At 42.0% G+C, this 21,471-nt stretch overlaps 1 protein-coding gene across 7 annotated transcripts in view; it reads right to left on the reverse strand.

Moving 5' to 3' along the window:
- The window catches only part of TIAM1 (TIAM Rac1 associated GEF 1), a 381,711-nt gene that overhangs the window by 74,648 nt on the left and 285,592 nt on the right, over nt 1–21,471 (reverse strand). For all 7 annotated transcript variants that reach the window (XM_055313335.1, XM_055313336.1, XM_055313337.1 and 4 more), the window contains 5 exons: nt 19,246–19,470; nt 17,030–17,215; nt 11,522–11,668; nt 8,993–9,067; nt 5,847–6,017 (listed from right to left, as the gene is read on the reverse strand). In XM_055313335.1, the coding sequence (XP_055169310.1) occupies nt 5,847–6,017; nt 8,993–9,067; nt 11,522–11,668; nt 17,030–17,215; nt 19,246–19,470 (804 nt within the window). The remainder of the gene's footprint in view (nt 1–5,846; nt 6,018–8,992; nt 9,068–11,521; nt 11,669–17,029; nt 17,216–19,245; nt 19,471–21,471) is intronic.

Below are 21,471 nucleotides of genomic sequence, written 5' to 3' on the forward strand. Positions count from 1 at the left end.
GTCCAGCTTTGGAAACACACTGAATGATTTGCCCAAAGAAAACAATTCTAAAATAGTTAAAGATTGAAATTTCCAGGCCTGCTCCTTTGGTCCAGAACAGGTCAACTGATTTTTCCCCTCTAGAAAGTCATCCTCGATTTACTATTGCGGTAAAAAGCTATAGAAGCAATGTGGTTTTGTAAATAATCCTCAGTATATATTCATGAAGATGCAAGAGAAAAAAGTGAGAAAGTGCTCTTCAAAGAAGGTTACATAGCAGCCTGAAAATGTATTGATAGAAAATGTTTAAATCAAGTCTTTTTTTTTTTAAGGCATTCTTATCTTTTAGAGATTCATCCTAAAGTACTAGTAGATAAAGATATGATGTCTGCAATATGCTTCCAAAATAATCCAGAGCAGGGGGTGGAAAGGAGCTAGTAAACAGATGAAGCATAATTCGGTAATCATAGAACCTTGGCGATAAATACGCAGGAGTTTATTACATGAATCTCTACTCTTAAATAAATTTGAAACTTTTCATAAATATAAAATCACACCAAAAGCTCCACTGGTGAGAATTATTTCAATAGAAGTGAAACTGATTTTTCACTGGTTTAATCTGATTTCTATTTACTCTACCCATCCCCCCAAAAACATTTTAAAGACCAAAGTAAGATCATCCCAACCATTATTCCAATAATAATCAATCACATCTAACATAATCTTAGGTCTGCCAGACACCATGTGAAACACTGTAGTTATAGAAAATAATAAGACATAAATGCAGCCTTCAGGAGTATGTATGGCTGTGGGGAATGGGTGTGCAGAAAATGGAAGATAGGGTGGTGGTGGCTTTGCTTTAAAAAAAATATTTTATTTATTTATTTATTCATGAGAGGCACACACACAGAGAGAGGCAGAGACACAGGCAGAGGCAGAAGCAGGCTCCATGCAGGGAACCTGGTGCAGGACTCGATCCCAGGACTCCAGGATCACACCCCAGGCTGAAGGTGGTGCTAAACCGCTGAGCCACCGGGGCTGTCCTCCTTTTTTAAATAAATATACGTGCAAAATTGGCATCCTGCATTATTATCAAAGCACACTTCCAGAAAGCACAAATGAGTTCGTTCTAAACACCCAGCAGAATGATAAAGAAGTTTCGATCAGTGATTCTTAGGAACGCCCAATCACACTGCATCCTCTTCCTGAGTAAAGTGACCATCTGAAGCCCACTGTGTGATCACCACTGAGCCTGTGTACCTTGATTTCAGGCTCTGTCTGTATTGGAAATCAAATGCTCAGTGTCTGACAGACCCAGATGACTGGTCTAAGATAAAAGAGTGTATGGGTAACCCAGAGAAGCGTAAAACAGGCAAGTTTTAAAGTGTGCCATCTATGGCTTGTGGGAGAGCTGCTGAGACAAACATCAACGAAATAATAATATTTAGAGTAATATGATAAGGAAAGTTTCCCTCCAGAGACAGAAGCTGCAAATGCTTCCCACCTACCTAGGTCCTCACTGAAATCTTTAAGTGGAAGAAAAAATTTATTTCACCATCTGTTTCTGACCGAGGTAGGCAGGGAAGAGAAATGAAACTCCATAGGGTCTTGGTTAACAGGAACAAATCTATTTGGCAACCTGACTGTCATCATTAATAAACACTCTGTGGACACTCCCAGTGAGGCTGCCACTTAGTCTTCTGGAAGTCGGACCCAAATAGCGACCTCACCTAAGAAGCTTCTGGTTCCTGAACCCTCAGTGTGAGAGACAAGTGGCCCACGGTCAGGCACCAGAGATGTTAAGATGGTCCCGATGAAGACTAAAGATTCTCATCACACCTTAAATGCTACTGTGCTGAAACATTTACACAATGTACAGAGAATGACAAATGACAGCTGTCAAAGTACCTCACTTAACATAACACAGCAAAGACAACAAGAGAGTGATAAATACTATAGTCATGAGACTGATTCTTGCCACCCCCTTTACCACCATCTTTTTCAAATTTCATTAAGTTACAATAATGTCTTGATGATTTAGAAAAATTAAAATGGCACATCCAACAAAGGAAATTGTAAATAGTCTTCCTTGTAACCAAGGCATCCTTAGTTTGGTCAGTAAGCAGTTACCCTAAAAATGGGACGTTGGATCAATATACCAGAGTGTCCATCATTTTGGTAAATATTTCTCAGTTATAAGCCCTCACTGGTCATGGCTGCTCCAACATGAAGGCAAAATCCTAATGAATTAACTGATGAATTACCTCATTCTAATGAATTAAATCAGATCATCAGAAGCCTCAAGAAGAATTTTATGCTTCCCAAATATCTGCAAGTCAAGACCAAAGCAGGTCGAGCAAATTACCATGTTCACAATGCATCTTTGTGCAAAAAGAATTCCAAATATCAATGAATATTTTAACATGGCAATTCTAAATATTTGGCCTGCTGTAGACTTGTAAAACATTCAGGAGAAAGCTTCCTAACTCAAGAGAGATTCAGTGAGGGAAAAATTTAAGTGGTACCAATTTGTTTCTCGACGTACATTTACTTAAGTTACTTACAGAGTGTTTGATTCATTTTGAGGCCATGCAGCCACAAGTTATACTCAAAGATAAATATTACCATAGAACAAGTACTAGTTTAATTGGCATTTTTTTTAATTTGCATCTACTTCAAAGGATGAAAAAGGAAAATACAATGCAGCTTTTTTCAGTAAATACTTTGAGCCAATTATGATAATAATATGATCTTTCAATCCATTAGGGTTTGCTCTTCCATTTCTGCCCAACTTCTCAGGGAAACATAAAAGCATGCAGTTATCACATATAGAAATCCATGCAAATGCAAACACACACACACACACGCATGCACACACACACACACACGCAAGTGCTACTATGGAATTTCCAAAGATATTTACTCTCTCCTTCAAGGTGACTTTTTTTTTTTTAAGCCAGTGGTTATTAGAATAATCAAAGTCATAAGCCAACATAGTGATGGCATGAAATAAAACTGATCCGAGGGATACATGTGAATTATATCAATTAAGTATGGGTGAGTGGATTTTTTGCAATTATTTTGATAATTGCAATGATCAGAATATATCGAAACCCCACAGGCCAACGTGGTTACCTGCTACATTTAGCAACAATCTTTTTCGTAACATCCATAACATGAACTGTACATGAAATGTAGATCTTGAAACATTTACTATACCAGAACTTGACTGGTGCTCGGATGGCAGATGACAAACTGATGTGAAATGATGTGGATCAGATAGGATAGGAAAGAGAATGAGCTGAATGCAAGAGACAGAAGAAAGAGATTGATTATTAAATATTAGAAAAAGCATCCATCACCAACGTTGAGAATGACAATAAAGAAATAAGAGACAGACATTCTGACAATCACCTTTTTTTTTTCAGTCCTTCCTCTGAGAGCAAAAAACACTCACCATTAATTAGATCATTAATAACATGTGGCACTGTTTCCCCATTATCTCTTCCCCTCTTAAGAATAAAACTGGCTCCACTAATTACAATAAAGTGTTTTCCAAAGAAGAAGCCAGCTTTAGAAGGCACCTGGCTCTTAGCACACTATATAATTTATCCTACATGGGTGCTTTCCCAGAGACCGTCAATTTCTTAAAGTGCACACAAAAGTTTTCCATTTTCAAACTCGTGACACTTATTAAGCTTGTTCCACACCATACTGTTTTTGTCTTTATTTCTACATTTGAGGAAAAAGAGCTGAGGATCCAAAGAAAATTGGGCAGGACGGCCATCGGTTGTTAGAGAAAGGGATGAATGCCCTCAAAATGCCATCAAAAGCCTTTCGAGTGACAGAAATAAACACTTTCTAGGGTTTACAGATCCGACTTGCTCTCTATCTAAAGATGGTCTCTAGTCGCTGTGACAATATTCCTCATTCCTTTAGTTTCTATCAAGGCCAAAGATTGAAAAGTACCTAAAATTGGGCCCATCACTATTTTTTCCCACTCACTGTTCAATTTTTGACCAATCAATGGTCATTGGAAAACTGTGACCTACCCTTCAATCCCTAATTCTGTCTGAGGCTGATGCATACAGGAGGCACTAAAGCAATGCCATCCGCCGGAAGGACCCCCCAGAGTTTGGCTTATGAAAAAAAACAAAAACAAAAACAAAAACCCGACAGAGTCCTACTTTTGACACCTACAGCTGCAGTTCTGAGAATAATTCCCATAGCTCTGCAGAATATTAATGGGTCTCTAAAGAATCGTGCTAATCTATAAATAAAAGAATGCAGAAATCCTCAATAGACCAATTTTGTTAAGTAATTAAAATGAAAAATGTGAACAGAAACACCATTATCTTCAAAAAGCTGGAATTCACGTACGTGAAAGATTCAAAGCATGAAACAGAGTATCATTATTTTTAACACCTATGTGGGGGCTGGTTTTAGCTTTGTCCTGAAACAAATGGCCCTTCTCCATTTCTTCCACATCAGGCTTATTTGAGCCAGACTGTTTCATTTCTCCCACTCATAGAAAAGAGCCATATTTTTTTTCTTTACAAAGGCCCTAGTGATTGTTTTCTTTAACAAATTCAAAAATTGCTGATTGTAGAATTAAACAGAGACAGCACTAAGGTGCTTGTTCTGGTCGTGAAAGTTAGGCAGTGTTTAGAAACCATTGTGTTGAGTGAGGAGGTCCTAAAAATGTCATTATACCCATCCAATTTCTTCTAGGGCAAAATTATACCAGAAAGGTTTCCACTTGCCCTTTAGTGGCCCTGGGGAAAACCATCACACTGTCTAAAGAATATATTCTAGATTCTTCTGACCCTTCCTGATGATGACTGACCTGGTACAGGAGGAAACACCCAGGCTCAGAGCAGCCAGGTAGTTGTGGGCCCCGTCTCTCCCTTGCAATTGCCTATGATGTCTCCAGGCCAGGAGCTGTGACTCTCTGAGCCTCACCTTCTCCATCTGTATAATGGGGCGGGGTGAGGGTGGGGCATCAGTGTTTTCTCAGGTTTAATTGGGCTACTAAATAAAACTATCAGTGCTATCAATTGTGTGAAAGTAAAAACAGGCACATGAGAAAAGCTCCTTCCTTTCTTCTTTTGCTTCCCTTTCTCAAGGGACTTCATCCGGCTGCCTTTCAGGGGCAAAAAATATAAAACCATGTTGATCTTGAAAAAGATTTGGAAGTTTCTCAGCTTAAACTGGAAGCAGAGAGAGTGAGCTCAGGCATTTGTCACACGCACACAAAAGAGGCTAATGATGTGTTTTATAGGAAAGGGAGTTTCCCATCACAGAGGTCACACATATTTATTTCAGTTTCTCCCTACCCAGATGGCCATGGTGTGTCCATTGCTGTCAAAAAGCAGGTAACACACAGTACACATACCATTAAATACATGCGTGTGTGTGTGTGTGTGTGTGTGTGTGTGTGTGTGTAGAAAACAGAAGGGAAGGCAAAGACCAGAATGTCTGCATTATTACTTCTAGATCTTGTAAGGGTACGTATCATCTGCTTTGTTCTTTACCTAAATTTTCTAAAAATTTTTGCAATGAATAAGCAATACATTTATTATAAACCTATGAAATATACATATTCAAAGAAGCCACTGAAAAAGAATCCCTGTCCTCCCAAGGCCAAAGAACTCGGTGCCACTTATTATGCATATGATCACAAAGGAATCCAAAGCTGCTCTGGGAGAAAAATGGAGGTATACTTGGAATGCTTTCCTCTCTCGCACTTTCTCAATTTCCATGTATGCCATGGAAGATGCCTCCAGCCCCCACTGCTCTTCTCAAGGAAACGACCCCAAGTACTTTCATATCGTGCAGATCAGAAATAACCCCAAGTACTTTCATACCTTGCAGATCAGCTCCAGGGTGTCCCGGGCAGTGTCGCCTGGCCGGACGACTGTCAGGGCTGGCTGATTATTTGGCAGACAGAACCAGGACGGAGTGAAATACTCATGGACCCAAATGTCGCAATCAGGATTGTGCTGGTGGACGCTGGGCAAGACCATTTCTTTTTCCCTCTACGGTAAGAAATAAAGTTAGCCGGGCAACAATAGTCAGGCTTTGCCATCTTAGATTCCTTGGATTGTACATGGGGATTAATTCTTTCCATGAAAATGGCCCAGAGCAGAAGTGGTGGCACTGGTTAAGGAGAGAGGGGAATGTTCAGAGACAGGAAGAAACCACTGGGGAAAGAGCTTTAATGGGGAGGAGAGATTTCTTAGATACAAAGCAGACCGTATACCTGGTCCACGGCATCCATAGGTGGGCACTGTGTGAGCGGGTACCAAAATTTGGAAGAAAGAAAGAAACGGGTTATCCATTCAGCTTTGCATTCTTGCTAGGATTTCTTCCACAAACCCATCTTAAGTTAGATAGAGTAGGGCATTCCTACAGCAAGAATCTCTACTGGGTGAGTTATAGGTTTAAAAGGCAACAATGAGGCCTCAAGGAAACTTCTAAAGAAAAGACGCTCTAGCACTACATATTTACAGGTAGCATCATTTTTGTGCTTGCATTTGACATCCAGGACAGCTCCGGGAGGGAGACAGTACCGTTCCCCAGCTGAGGTTAGGAGACCCTCAAGGCATGGGCTTTGTGGCCTTCTAAGGCTGTTGCCATACTCCACCCTCTCCACTACTCTACCTGAGGGCCAGAGAGCAGCATCAAGTTTGTAAGGAAATGGGAGAAGACGTGTCTTACATACACATTCAGCAGTTGGATTAACCTAAGTGAGCTAAGCTAAAGCACCCAGTAGCAATGAAACAGGAGCCCAATCTCTTTGAAAGAAGCAAACAAAGAATGATGTTAGATTTCAGCAATGAAGCAAGAATACTGATGGGCAAGTTGTACTAAGACAAGACTTGATTAGTGGTTCATAACCAGGCCACTGATCATTAAATACATATCTATAGGTTACCAACAACAAGGCTCGTATTCACAAATTACGAGAAGAAACAAATTTCCAAACAGAGGTTGAGAGGTAGCCATGTAACAACTTCCATTCATAAAAAGAATGGATCCCAGCATGGGTGAAATATTTTTGTAAAGGGAATAAGCTAAATTCAGTTGACAAGACAGTTTCAGCTCTGGCTTTGAAGGATATCACCTTTGCAGATAAATTGAACCCCTAGGAAGGAATCGGCAAAGAGCAGTCAACTTGGCTGAATCCCATTAACTAAAATTGGAATCTTCCTACTGCTTCCATGCACGACATTTTTTTCTTCTTTTTAGGATTTTTTTTTTTTTTTTTGTATATGTGCTGCCAAAGCGAGCACTTTAGGTTTTTTATTTATTTGACAGAGTGCAAGCACAGGGGAGGGGCAGAGGGAGAAGGAAAAGCAGACTCCCCACTGAGCAAGGAGCCACATGGGGCTCGATCCCAGGACCCTCCCAGGACCCAGGGATCATGACTCAAGTGGAAGGCAGTCGCTTAACCAACTGAGCCACCCAGGCGCCCTCCTCATGTACCATGTTAAACAAGTGTCCCTTAGCACTGGATCAACCCAGGCTTTGCATTGAACCAGCTCTTTGAGATCAAGGCATTCTAGCCAGCCAAGAAGTGGAATAAGGAATGATCTCGGAGAAACAGAAAAACAAAAGGGACACAAAAATCCAAAGGAAAAAACAAATGCAGGTTCCAGGATCTGTGTGCCTGGAGAAGATATCCTAACATTAAAAATGAACTAATAATAGCATGCAAGATGAGTTACCTCACTTCAGAAATGGCTCCATTAACATCAGAAACTATGCTTGGATGGCACATAGCTACAGTGATTTAATTATACCAGATCTCATCAGAGAGATAGAGTTTTTTTTTTTTATTTTTTTTTTATTTTATGATAGTCACAGAGAGAGAGAGAGAGGCAGAGACATAGGCGGAGGGAGAAGCAGGCTCCATGCACCGGGAGCCTGATGTGGGATTCGATCCCGGGTCTCCAGGATCGCGCCCTGGGCCAAAGGCAGGCGCCAAACCGCTGCGCCACCCAGGGATCCCAGATAGAGTTTTTCAAAGAGAGGGCAGTGGATGGGTATTTCCAAGGACAGCTGCCTTGGCACCCACGATGACATAATCCAGGAGTAGTCTGAGTATGAAAGTGAGAAAAGGCCTGCCCCTGGCCACCCTTTTTTCTTCCCTATCTAGTGGCCAGAACTCCCCATCACACCCTGGTTTCAGAGGCTGGACTCCCATCTAGAATGCGGGGCTGTGTTACTGCTGACCCTCCATCGCCTGGTTGCATGGCAACCAAGAGCTGAACTCCCTGTCATATTGATTCCGAGTCCGAGAACCAGAGGATCATTCCAAGGTCACATTATCAACATCAGAACCCCCTGAACAAAGAGGTTGCTGGTATCACTACACGAGGGTCTTTAAAACTAGGGATGTCCATTTATTTAGAGGCTGAAAAAAAAGTGGCCCAGGGAGAAAAAAAAAATCAATATTCTTTATGGGCTTTCAATCAGAGCAGTTTGACAACCCCTTTTAAATCCAAGCACAAGGTTGGAACAAGTCTGTGAATCTTTAATTGAATACTTGTCTTCAGGAGGCAAATGCATTTTTTTTTTTTTAAAGAATATACTATCGGAACAGTTCTTTGAAATTAAAGGGAACAAAACAGCACGTGTGGGCAGAGAGGGAGGGTAATAAGAATTCACCTCTTGGGGATGAAAATTGGATATAAAAGGAATTGGCAATGGCATAAAATACTCAGCTCCCCAGAACCCAAATTTCGTCTTAAATTCTACATGGAAAATCACACATACAAAGGATAAGTGCTGAAAATGTTATGTCAGCAGGAGCATGTTCTTACTGCTACCGAGTCTTAAACAGAAAATGCTTTTCCATCTTTTACTGACCTGTTACATAACTTTGAAGATCTGAGCATTTCGGTATCTTAACGGAGGCCACATAATTTTAGGATCCCAAGAAACCATTGAATTGTGTGATGTCGATACATTTGTGGTACTTTTAGAAAAGGAATGTGTTTATTTTTACCTTGCCATCTGGAACAGTGTCATCAAATATTCCCTCTAAAGATTTCTTTACAGCGTCGGATCCCTCACCGAACACCTGCACATACAAAAAGTATCATCTTAAAAAGGACCTTGGGCAGGAGGGCAAACAAAGTATGGGAGGGAGACGGAAAAAGAATATGGCTCTTAGAAAACATTCCAGAAGTTTCCAGATACTCATCTCAGATCTGTAAATAGGGAACATAATTCATGGTAGTAGACCATGAAAAACACGTTCCTCTAACTGGATCACTTCCCTTATCTTTGACAACTGAAATAAATAAATAAATAAATAAATAAATAAATAAATAAATAAATAAATAAATAAATAAATAAATGCATGAATGAATGAATGAATGAATGAATGAATAAACAAACAAGCAAATTAAGTAAGTAAGTAAGCAAGCTGGCTTTTAGATCTGGATAATTCATTTAGATGTAAAGACAACAGCTTACAAAAGCAATGAACTAGGTTTGTTCACACTGAAGTGTTTCTGCAATTCCCTCATATACACGATCAAATATTTATCAGTAATTAATTTTTCATACTCTGTTGGGTAGAACTTGAGAACATACATTTATAGTACTTTCTACAACACCACAGAAAAGGTGTTTTTTTTTTTAATTTAAAAAACAGAAGTTCGTTTCTTGAAATTAAATGAATTCTGCGAAGTAGTCAAAATCTAAACATGTAGACAGGAGAACCGCTATATAAATTGGCTTTAAACCAATCACGTACTGTCAGGATAAGACACATGATTAAGAAAAAGCCTTTCTCCAGATGCAAATGAGATCAATAGAAACATAAAATTTTTATCCATTTCAAAGTACAGAATTAACAAGTAAATTACTGTTGGTATGCTTATGGCTAAGCAGTTATTTTTTTAAAACCCTTGCTTTAAGAGAGAATAATAAGAATTGTTTATAAGATATTGCACAGTTAAAACATTCCCTTGGACTCAGTTACCTCAAGCATCCACTTCAACAGCAATAGGACTATAACATAACCTGATGCCGATAAAGCAGAACCACATGAATCAAGGCGTTGGATGGAAAGTAAGTTCAAGCCAAGTTGCCAACTGCAAAGTCCTGGCATATATTTTAGCGATGGTCTGAGTCATTTGTCATCACAGGAGGATTCACACAAAACAACACCACCACCTCCCAAAAGGAGTGGGGGGGTGGTATCTGGACTGTGAATGTCCTCGTTTCGTGGGTTTAAGCAAGATCCCCCATGTCTCTTTTGTGATTTTTTTTTTAAATGAAATAATGACTTTCCTCGAAACTGTTTGTTCTTTAGATTTACACAGAAGTAAAACCCCTGGTAGCCATCTTGATGTTCTACCTTCTCCAAGGACCATGGAATAAACCATGTGATTGCTCAATCCCAGCCCACTTATTATTTGCTCATCTGGTTTCCTGCAAATTCCATCAAGGATGTAGGTAACCCACATTTAAATAGTGAGCATGATGTCAGTTAAGAACACAGGACATCAGTTTTCAGGATTAATGTCTCCTTTAAATTCCAGTTCTTAAACTAATGGCTGGAATTGTGAGAACTAATAATGAGGGATCTTTTTTATCAAGTTGGTCAACTGGCTTCAGTAAGGGCACAGAGTGAAGAGGTCAGATTGGCGATCCTAGCCACAACTGCTAAGATGCCCAATGCCTCACTTTGCAGCCACCATGATCTATGACTCCAATATTCTCCTTCTCCTGAAAAGACCAATACCTATGTTCCTTCAGTCCCTAAAACCTGTATGAGCACTCCTGGAGCCACTTGCTTTCACAAAGCCATAGGAGGAGGATAGATAATGACAATGGAGAGAGGTTTCTATAAGCAATTCCAGCAGGATGGCAGGCTATTCTAGAAGGGGTAAAAGCAACAAGGCCACATCATATGGCGACCAGAGGTGAACCCCCTACTACTCTTGGTGGTGCCATTAACAATGTTAACCGGAACCGAGAGGAACAGAGATCCTCTTCAGGCCCCAGCGTCGGGGTAGAAGGGCGTCATGGCAGTGGTCAGGGCACTCAGATTCCTGGTTTCTCATACTGGAAGGCAGAGGAATGGCTCATTTAATGTCAATCCCAAAAAGTAAAGGGCAAAGCAACAATCTAATTTCTCTGGAGGCTGCCTTTGATCCAGTGCCAGAAGCAGCTTCAAGAACTTTGTGCTCAGGTGCCCACTTGGCTTCATCAACAAGCCCCACTTTTTCGCTGAAGACTCAGGATGAATTGTGCACTTTCAGTAGGTCTATAATTAACCAGAGTTTGGAAAGCATGCAGGTGGGAGTCTGGAGCATGGTGTTAGACTAATAGCAGAGCTCAAAGTTAGGAGTTTACCTGATCTATTAAAAGCATCTAGTACAACCAACTTCTTTGTGTCAACTCGCTGATTTGAAATAACACCCAGTATCAATAAAGGAACACACACATGCTCACACATCCCTACAGTGAGCTGGCCAGGGAAGCGATCTGTGCTTGCTCTTTCATCCTCCCTGGAACCTACCTGATTGATGCTGGGGCGTCCCTGCTTCTTTTTGGAGGTAGTGTCCAGACCCCAAAGAGAAGAAAACCTGCTCCTTCGCTTGCTTGCAGATCTGGACATGGCCTGAGTACGACGTCTCACTCCAGTTTCACCAGTACGCGCAGCCACCTAAGGACAGCAAGTCACAACAGCAATGAAAGATATGCATCAGGACCACTCACCTGTTCCTCAGAGTCCCCACTAAGTCATGCCTCCAGGGAGCATCTCTCTACGTGCTAGATGGGATGCTGCCCCATTCATGAACTCATTAATAAAGCCAATTAGATCTTCAAATTAACAGAAATTTTTAAAAAAGCCAACACTCAGCCCACTGCCAAAGCATTTAATCTATGGCTCATATACATGGGTACTCTGAGGGCCCTTTGTGGATTTAAAATATAATCGAAAGGCTGGCAAACTCATTCTAGAAAAATGATGCCTGAGCGTTGGCCAAAAACAGTGAAAACAATACATGTTGGTTCCTGTGATTCCCCGTGAAAAATCTAAATTTATCAATTCTTCCACTAATTTCCTCAGGATTACACAATTTCCTTCTTAGGGAAGTGACAGTGGTCTTCCAATATCATTCTCCCTCTACCTCAGTCAGAGCAACACCCCATGTAGCTGGGCACATGGCTTCCCAAAGTTGACTTATTTTCCTTTGTGGCAGGACATGGGCTTGTGGCTAAGTTCTGGTCAAAGGGAGATAAGCAGAAGGGCTATCTGCAATCTCTAGGCATCATCCTCAAGAGGGGGAGGATTTCCACTATCCTTCACTTCCCTCCTTCTCGACCAAGGAGAAGCTAACTCGTCTAGGACATTCAGATAGAACTCTTTCCAAGGATGGCAGGACAATTAGATGGAAGGGAGCTGGGTCTGTGAAAATGGTGAAGCCACCTTAGTAATCTTAGATGTCCTGTTTAGGTAAAGGTGGTGGTGGTGGGGGGGGTTCTGTTTTGTGAAAAGAAAGAAAAGAAAGAAAGAAAAGAAAAGAAAAGAAAAGAAAAGAAAAGAAAAGAAAAGAAAAGAAAAGAAAGAAAAGAAGGAAGGAGAAACGAACAGAAAGGAAAGGAAGAAAGAAAAAGAAAAGCTAAACTCTGTTGAGGTTTTCACAAGATGCCAAAAACTCAAATATTTCTGAGCGCATCACCCCACATTTAAACCTGCCTCTGGGGTAACGGCTCAAGTCAAGGCTGCATTTCAGTGAGTCCTTCCCAGGCAACATTCATGCTTGAAGTGTTATCCTATAGGTTATAAGTAAAGTCCCAGGAACTTAAGGGAACTTTTGCCAGGAGGTCTCACTAGGCCACCCACAGGTTCTCCTTCCAAATAAGGGAGTGCCAGGAGGTATAGCAAGTCAGACTTGAAATGAAACCTCTCCACCCATTCTTTGTTGCTAGAGATGAGTTTTGGAACCTACTTGTCATAGATTCCCACTCGGGCCACTCCCAGTGTGATGGCTGCCAATTGGCAGCAGTTAAGGTGGTGAAAACACCTTTGGGTAACATCGGCAGGGGGGTCCCCCTGCCATCAGCATGGTGGTTAGAAGGCACACCTCTCTGGGGTTTGCAACACTGACAGGGTAAGTACCCCTGAAGCTCTATGAGTAGACTAAAAACAGGAATCCAAACAGCTTCCCCTACCAGGGGGAAGGTTTTGTTCCCAAATGAAAACAGGAAGATGAGGAAGAAGTCTTCTATTTTCCCAGCTTGGTGGCAAATAAGAAAACCCAGATCCGGGCATATAGAAATGCCTTATCCAAGACCTCATTCCAGAAAGAGCTCTAATCTAGTATTATGCTCAAGGCATTGAGGGCAACAAAAATCAGAAACCAAAAGGCCTCTCTCTGCCTATGTCTCTACCTCTCTCTCTCTCTCTCTCTGTGTCTCTCATGAATAAATAAAATCTTTAAAGAAAAAAAAAAAAAAACCGGACACCTGGGTGGTCAGCAGTTGAGCGCCTGCCTTTGCCCCAGGGCTTGATCTTAGAGACCCAGGATCAAGTCCCACATCAGGCCCCCTGGATGGAGCCCACTTCTCTCTCTGCCTGTGTCTCTGCCTCTCTCTTTCCATGTGTCATGAATAAATAAATAAAATCTTAAAAAAAAAAAAAAAAGAATAGGTGCTGACGAGCGTATACGCCCACGTGACTATTTCCATACTGGTTAAGCTTATCACCACAAAATGAGGCTAAGAACCACTAAATAAATGGTGTTAAAGTTAAAAATCTAGAGGGAAAAAGAATGCCCATTTGGTCTCATATTTATAGATTTACTTATAAATAGGTAAAACCACCTGTAGATACATATACACATACACACAAGCAGCCAAATGTAAATATATGGTGATTGTACCCTACCCTGTTTATATATACATATACATATAAATATATATGTGTGTGTGTGTGTGTGTACTAATACTTTGTTTACTTCTTTTGTAGTACACATCAATACCCAGACTTACCATGTCTATTTAATTGCTTTTTATTATGCATCTCCTCGCACAAGAATATAATCTCCAACAGGAAAAGAACTCTGGGTTGTTTGCTGCTCTAACCCTGATCACAAGGAGAACTGGACGGATGCCAGGCCTCACATTTATTTGGTGACTGAATGAATAAAATAAATCAAACAACATCAGAGAGCAAAAGCAGCGATCCTACATAATGTGGTTACGACAGTAACTCTTGATTGTCCCAGAAGAGAAACTTCTACAACCATAAATATTCTCAGTTACCTGCTGACCAGTTGGTTTAGTCTGTTTAACAAATGGGCACTTCACTGAGGGTTCTCACAGTAACTATTCGAAACTGTCGGGGGCCTTGTAAATGGCTAAAGGAAGTGCGACCCCCAACACAAGAATAACTCAAAATGAGCAAAGGGATTTAGGGAAGAAGAAAAAAAAAAAAGCTGGCAAAGGAACTAGGAGACAAGAGCTCAAGAGTTTCTCAATGATCTTTGCCCAGACAATGCCTCCCTTTGTGGCCGGAACCTGATTACTCTATCATTCTGCTCATCTGTGCAAACAACAACGATGATAACCTTCTTTCAAAGAGTACAGCGGGAACCCTTCAGTTAATTACTGCAAATCACTGAGCATTATGGGAAGCCCTCCCAGTGAATGGGACTTAAATTGTAGCCCAAATCTCCCCGCCCCCAGCCCGCCTGCCCTCACACCTCCTCCTCCCATGCCCCCAACTTAAAAGAAGAAGAAGAAAAAAAAAGTCTGGACAAAGGCTAAATTGAAGCCTGTTTCAATTGCAAGGGAAAAAAAAAAAATCCCTGGGGTCAAATGACAAGGAGAGGAGGAAAAAATAAGTATGCAATAAATCAGACTGGAAAATTCCCTGCCTGGGATCTCCTGCACAGACTGGAGCAACCAACAGGAGCAGATACCTACCCAGCTTGCCTAATTTTGTTCTGTCTGAAGTGACACCCCTCATGGAAAAGAGAAGTTTGCAAGGACACAGAGACATGTGGACACCCAAAGTCACACTGCAGAGGCAGCAGGGTGTGGAGGAGAGGGGGCCACCAAAGGAAAAGAGAGCTACACTTAAGGAATTAAATATTCTTTAAAATCACTGACCAAAAAGCCTAAGTTACTAACCCTCCCATGGCCATCTTCAGCGGGCCAGATTTTAACTGCTTGTCCATCAAAAAAAACCAAAACCAGATCCCTGGGTGGCGCAGCGGTTTAGCACCTGCCTTTGGCCCAGGGCGCGATCCTGGAGACCCGGGATCAAATCCCACGTCAGGCTCCCGGTGCATGGAGCCTGCTTCTCCCTCTGCCTGTGTCTCTGCCTCTCTCTCTCTCTGTGGACTATCATAAATAAATAAAAAAATTAAAAAAAAAAAAAGAACAGTGCCTCCTGACCAATTGGGATTTAAAAAAAAAAACAAAAACAAAACAAAAACAAAAAAGATACAGAAATCAAGGTGGAGGAAATTAGGCAGTCTGAAGATAAATTATGGGAGGGTAACAATACAGTGACTAACTTGTTCCAGAGAAGTTAGCTCCAATGGCTTTAAAGAAAACAAGGCAAAGAAGTTCTAGGTAGACAGCAAAATTATTTCCTCCAAAAATCTATCGAGCCCAGTAAAAAGAAAAAGGAATTTGGATGCTTGGATTTAAAATTAATAGTGAATCTGCATCACTGGCATCAGTAGCACCCTTCACACAAATGCCACCTCGATCCATGACATTCTTGCAATGCAAGAATTATTATCCCAATAATTTTTTTTTTTTTCAGAAGAGGGCAAACTGGGATTTGGTCAACTGGTGTCTGGGTCTCAGAGAAACAGTCCTAGACTCTCCAACTGAGAACCATTTTCAAGCCTTATTCATTACAGTGCATTGACCCATCACTAAAAAAAAGGGGGGGGGTACTTAATAGCTATATGGAGAGGTGGTAGCCAGGGAGACCAAGAAAGATCAAGAGCTGAGCTGTAATTAGCAGAACAAATCAGGATGCCAGTTTTAATAACTCCAGAAATTGGTTTAAGACTTCTTTAAAAATGTAAATCTACCCCTAATTATCTGAATGATGACGCTAATCTATTTATAAAGAATACAAACGCCTTTGACTGAATTACAGCTCTGAATTCAATTGAAGGGTACAGCTGACATGGCAAGCCAAGAGCAGCACAGCTAAGGTTTTCCAAAGCAGTTTCTGGAACCTGAGCCTTCACATTTAATTCCGCAGCAAATGTGCTAAGGTGCAGTACATTTTAAGTGGGTGTTGACTTGGATGGGCTGAAACCATGTTACTCGCACAGCAATTTTTGAGAAGAAAGGAGCCAAAAGTACATAAAGCTGTTCGCAATTTAGCAAGTACATAAAATTACAGATTGCAAACACACAACACGACGATACAATCTGCCGCTCCGGAGGTCAGATGAAAATTCTCTTTCCCAAGCAAATGTGTATGCTGGGCTAGAAACTCATGGAAGATCTTTACCTTCCTCGAATTCATCAGAGATTCAGGACTATACATAACTGATTTCTAGAATTATAATGTTTAAAAATAAAGTGAAAAGGAAGATCTCCAAAGAGATCTATGTTCAATATATGGTGTACACGTTTTGGCATGTGTGCACATGAGAGAAAGAGAGAGACAATGCATTTATGTATGAGAGAGCTCTCCACTAACATCTCTCCGAGGTTAATATAAAAAAAGCTGCATTTGGATTAAAACCAGGACAGTGCCGAAAGATGACATGAGTTATCAACAAACACTACATGCAGAGATCTCTTAAGATGATACCTTTTGTATATTCTTTGCACAATAATTTAGGGCCCATCGGGAGAAGCTTAAGTCATAAATTTCAGGACAGATTCAAATGAAGATCTGTACCCACTTCAGAGGGAGGACATGTCAGAAACCCACACATAGCAGAAAACTAGAAAAACACTTTACAGACTCCTGTTGAGTCCTGCTCAGGATTAATAGTCATGATAAATACTTCTTAAACACACCTCAGCTTCTACTCACCAGGGCATGAAAGGATGACACAGAAAAGATCCCAAGACGGCCCATTGCCACTTTTGTTGGTCGGCTTGCAAAAGCAAGTAGCCTTTTGGGGTTTGGCAGTTCCCCACCTTGGAGGCTGGCTAAGTAACAGCGGTAACGAAATAGGTCCATTTGGAACTGTTCAAGGTTCTGCTCCCAAACAAAAATCTACAGTGGTGAAAAGGTGAGTAAAAGGGAAAACAAATGTTAACAACTTCATCCCACACAAACATTACAAATCTGTTCTCAAGATATTGATTAGAATCCTAAGGGATAACAATAGGTACCCTAAGTTTCTTAGGCACAGAAGCTTGTCTGTTTTCGTAGCTTATGCGTTACTTCGCAAAGATCTAGTCATAAATTCAGTCTGGCAAACAGAAAGTATATGTTAGTTGCTTTGGGTCCTCCTGATATAGATGTCATGTTCGTGGGCATTTCAGTCCATCAGCTCCAAGTTCTGGGGCAGAAACCCAAGGAAGTAAAATATGTAGGATTTCTACTACTGGAGGACTCTAGGACTTACCAGGAGAGGACTTTCCAGAGAAAGACAAAGACAAAAAGAAAAGTGAGGCGAATTAAAGATCACAGGCAAAGAGACCAGGAGCTTTTGGGAAGAGGTGGGAGGCAGACAGTACAGAGTGGGAAAAAGAAAACACCAGAAGGTGAAGACTGAGGCTCTGGAATAGAATTCCAACCACAGATTATATCCAAGATATGTCCTTGTTTTTCAAAGCTGCAAAGTAATACCTACTTCCTAAGACTGAAGTGATACTTAAATGAGATCATGCAAGAAGTAAGATGTGGTACAGGGCCTGGTATTCTGTGAAGGCTCAGCGATGTTAATGATGATATGGACAGCGACTGTCAGCTCACACCTACCTTTTGCTTTCACTTAAAATGTAGTGTTGGTGTATGCATGTTTCTAGCACTATTCGCAATGGCCAAAAAGTGGAAATGGCCCAAATGTTCATCAATGGACAAATGGATCATCATACCATGGTGTGTTCATTCAATGGAATAATGGCCATAAAGGGGAGTGAAGTACCGATACACACCACAATGTGGATCAATCCCAAAACATGACGCAAAGGGAAAGAATTCAGACACAAAAGGTCATACATTACGTAATTGCACTTACATAAAACATCCAAAATTGGTGAATCCATCGAGGCCGAATGCCAGGATTGGAAGGGAGCAATTTAACAGGTACGGGGTCTCCCTTTGGGGTGGAGGATGATGTTTGGGAACTGGACAGGGAACTCGTTGCTCAATATTATGAGTTCACGCAATGCTGCTGAACTGCAGGCTTTGCAATGGTTCATTTTATGCTACGTGAATTTCGTCTCCGTGACAATAAACACAGTGTCAGGGAACAGAAGGCAAGAACCATGGGAAACCACATGCTGGCCCAAGCCATCAACTGTTGAATGATTTAAATTCACTTACTCGCATAATTATATCCTAAACGTTAAGACAACGTTTCAAAGCATGACTAGATAGCTATGGGTGACTTTTTTTTTTTTTTTTTTTTTTTTTTATGATAGTCACAGAGAGAGAGAGAGAGGCAGAGACACAGGCAGAGGGAGAAGCAGGCTCCATGCACCAGGAGCCCGACGTGGGATTCGATCCGGGGTCTCCAGGATCACGCCCTGGGCCAAAGGCAGGCATCAAACCGCTGCGCCACCCAGGGATCCCGCTATGGGTGACTTTGAAACAAGAGAATTGAAGGCAAACATGTCCTCGGTCACCTCACGAAATCTTTCCTTATACTTAGGCTCACTGACTGCAACCACATACGCATTTTTAAGAAGAGACTCTACCTTTTCTAAATTTACTGAGGTCAAGAATGCATCCCTGCCACAGCCAAGCTCCGTGTCAACGAGAGAAGGTGCGGAAGGCAAATTGCAGACTTGGCAATTTCACGGATGCCCTAGAATATGCCACCGGTGGGAGTGGGGAGGCTCTTCTATTAGATTTCTGTCTCTCATTCAATGTAATATTTGTGCCCTTCTGCTCCTAACAATCGGCTGTGAACGATGGGAGAGGAAAACTGACAGTCACAATAAAGAATTCAGCAGCCTGGATGACAGGCTGACAACGACAAAACCACATAACCGACGATGCTCTGTGATTCCAAGGAGCGGAGGAACTCAGCACCTAACGATCCCGCCCAGGTCTAAGCGCAGAAGAACGATTACCTGATCTAATATAGTTTTCTTCTTCTTTGAATCGGTGACTGATGACAGCTGCATTTCACCCATTTTCTTCATCTTTTCGTCCATATCAATCTTCTGTTCCAATTTTTTGATTTCGGACTTCAGGAGCCGGAGCGTGTCTTCCTTGTGGTGGTGTCTCGCGACGGCAGCTGCGCAAGCAGAATGGATGGCGGTGATCCAGTTCTCCAGCTCCGTCTGGCTGGTGGTCTGTAAGGGGGGGCAGGGGGGTGCGAGAAGAAACAGCCGACTCTTAAGTGATCAGCAGTGAACCAGTGCATCTCCAGAGAAGCAGTAGCCGGGAGTCAAGGTGACAGGTGTGTATAGCCTGTGGGTCAGGCTAACAACCTTCCTGACCTCCTCGTGCAGAGAAATTTTTTCTTTAAAGATTTTATGCATTTATTCAGGAGATAGAGAGAGAGGCAGAAACACAGGCAGAGGGAGAAGCAGGCTCCCCGCAGGGAGCACGATGCAGGACTGGATCCCAGGACCCCGGGATTGGGACATGAGCCCAAAGGCAGACGCTCAACCATGAGCCACCCAGGTGCCCCTTGCAGAGAAATTTACATGTTGGTCTTAGGTCAGACACCACATCCACCAACCCCCGGCCTCCAAGAGCTGTCTGGAATGAAGTCTCCGTGTCTGCTCCCTCAGGGTATGAACTGAGCTCAACTTGTGACGGAATGGATGTTTGTGTCTCCCCCAAATTCAAATGTCGCAATCCTAACCCCCGGTGTGATGGTCTTAGTGGATGAGGCCTTTGGGAAGGTGATGAGGTCGTGAGGGCGGCGCCTTCACGCTGGAGACTACTGCTCCTAGAAGAAGAGGCCAGAGACCTAACTAGTCCCCTTCTGCCAAGTGAGGACACAGCGAGAAGCCACAGTTTATGAATCCGGGGGCAGGCCTGCCCAGAACTCAACCATGCTGCCACTCTGAACGTTAGGCTGGAGACTTCCAGCCTCCAGAATGTGAGAAATAAAGGTCTATCCTTTATGAGCCACCCATCTATTTATTTATTTATGCATTTATATTAATAGCAGTCCAGATGAAGACACTTGTATATGTGATAATCCTATACAGAGAGCTTAGTTTCTAGTTATGAGGGTTGCTCTGAAACAAAGGTCCGTTTTCAGAGAAGGTTGGTCAGTTCCAAGGTGAGAATGAGGCCAAGAGACATTACCAGCCAAGGAAGATGTAACAGCCCCGCCCCCGGTGAACTGCTGCGACCCAAATCCAGAGGATCTATGCCAGAGTCAAGCAGCAATGACACAATTCTGGTTGTGGAAGAAACTCAAGGCAGCCAAGCTCAGTATTATGTTCAGGGACACATGGGAGTATCGAGGAAGTGCGGTCACCCAGCAGTGGGGAATGGCCAGGCCATTTTAAAGACAATGGCCACCCCTAGCAACAGAAAAGCAACCTCAAGGTGACTCAAGGTGCTCCGAAAGGCTAAAGTCAGAGAGTGTGTTTGGGGGAGGCAGCTCATTTGCAGTAACACACCATTACTAATACTTTAGGAACTCTAGTCAATGAGTATTTATAAGTGAGGACAAGCTAGAATTTTCCGGGTATTCCCTTAAGCCCAGAGAGGTTTGATAAACACTCAGAAATTAGCTCACTGAAGAAAAAAAGGTCTATTCAGCCACTGTAGTACTGAAGTTAACAGCCAACATCATTTTCATGCACAAAACACTGATTTTTTTTTTTTTCTCTCTCGGATGCATCTTCTTAGTTTCCAAACTCATTTGAGTGATGGTCTGTGAATAATATTCCAATAACTGGTCCCAATCCGCCTGGTCCTCTGCACCCTGGCAACCAAGACCACCCCAGGTGTCCACATGATTTCTGCAGTTTGGAATCTCACAAAGGAAACTGCCACATGGTGTCAGCCAACAGAGCCCGGACACATTGGGCAAACCTAAACAATCTGGCAGTTGTTACCTTTACAGCAAACTATGTGCCTGCGTCTTTATAAAGGCCTCATTAAGCTAGACATTCTCACAGAGAAGCAGCAAATGAGATCATTTTGTGAAAACTGAAGGGGAGAAGAGGAGACAGTGACACTGGAAATCCAAGGTAAATACTTGTAGGGATGCCCAGGTCTGTATAGGAGGCTCACCTTTAACGCTTAACTCCGCTTCAAATTGTTAATATGTGTCTCCTCTTAGACAGTCACGATCTTACTTATATCTTTAAATATCACGTTCAAGT

The sequence above is a fragment of the Nyctereutes procyonoides genome, unplaced genomic scaffold (genome assembly GCF_905146905.1).
Source record: "Nyctereutes procyonoides isolate TBG_1078 unplaced genomic scaffold, NYPRO_anot_genome, whole genome shotgun sequence".
NCBI classification, from domain to species: domain Eukaryota; kingdom Metazoa; phylum Chordata; class Mammalia; order Carnivora; family Canidae; genus Nyctereutes; species Nyctereutes procyonoides.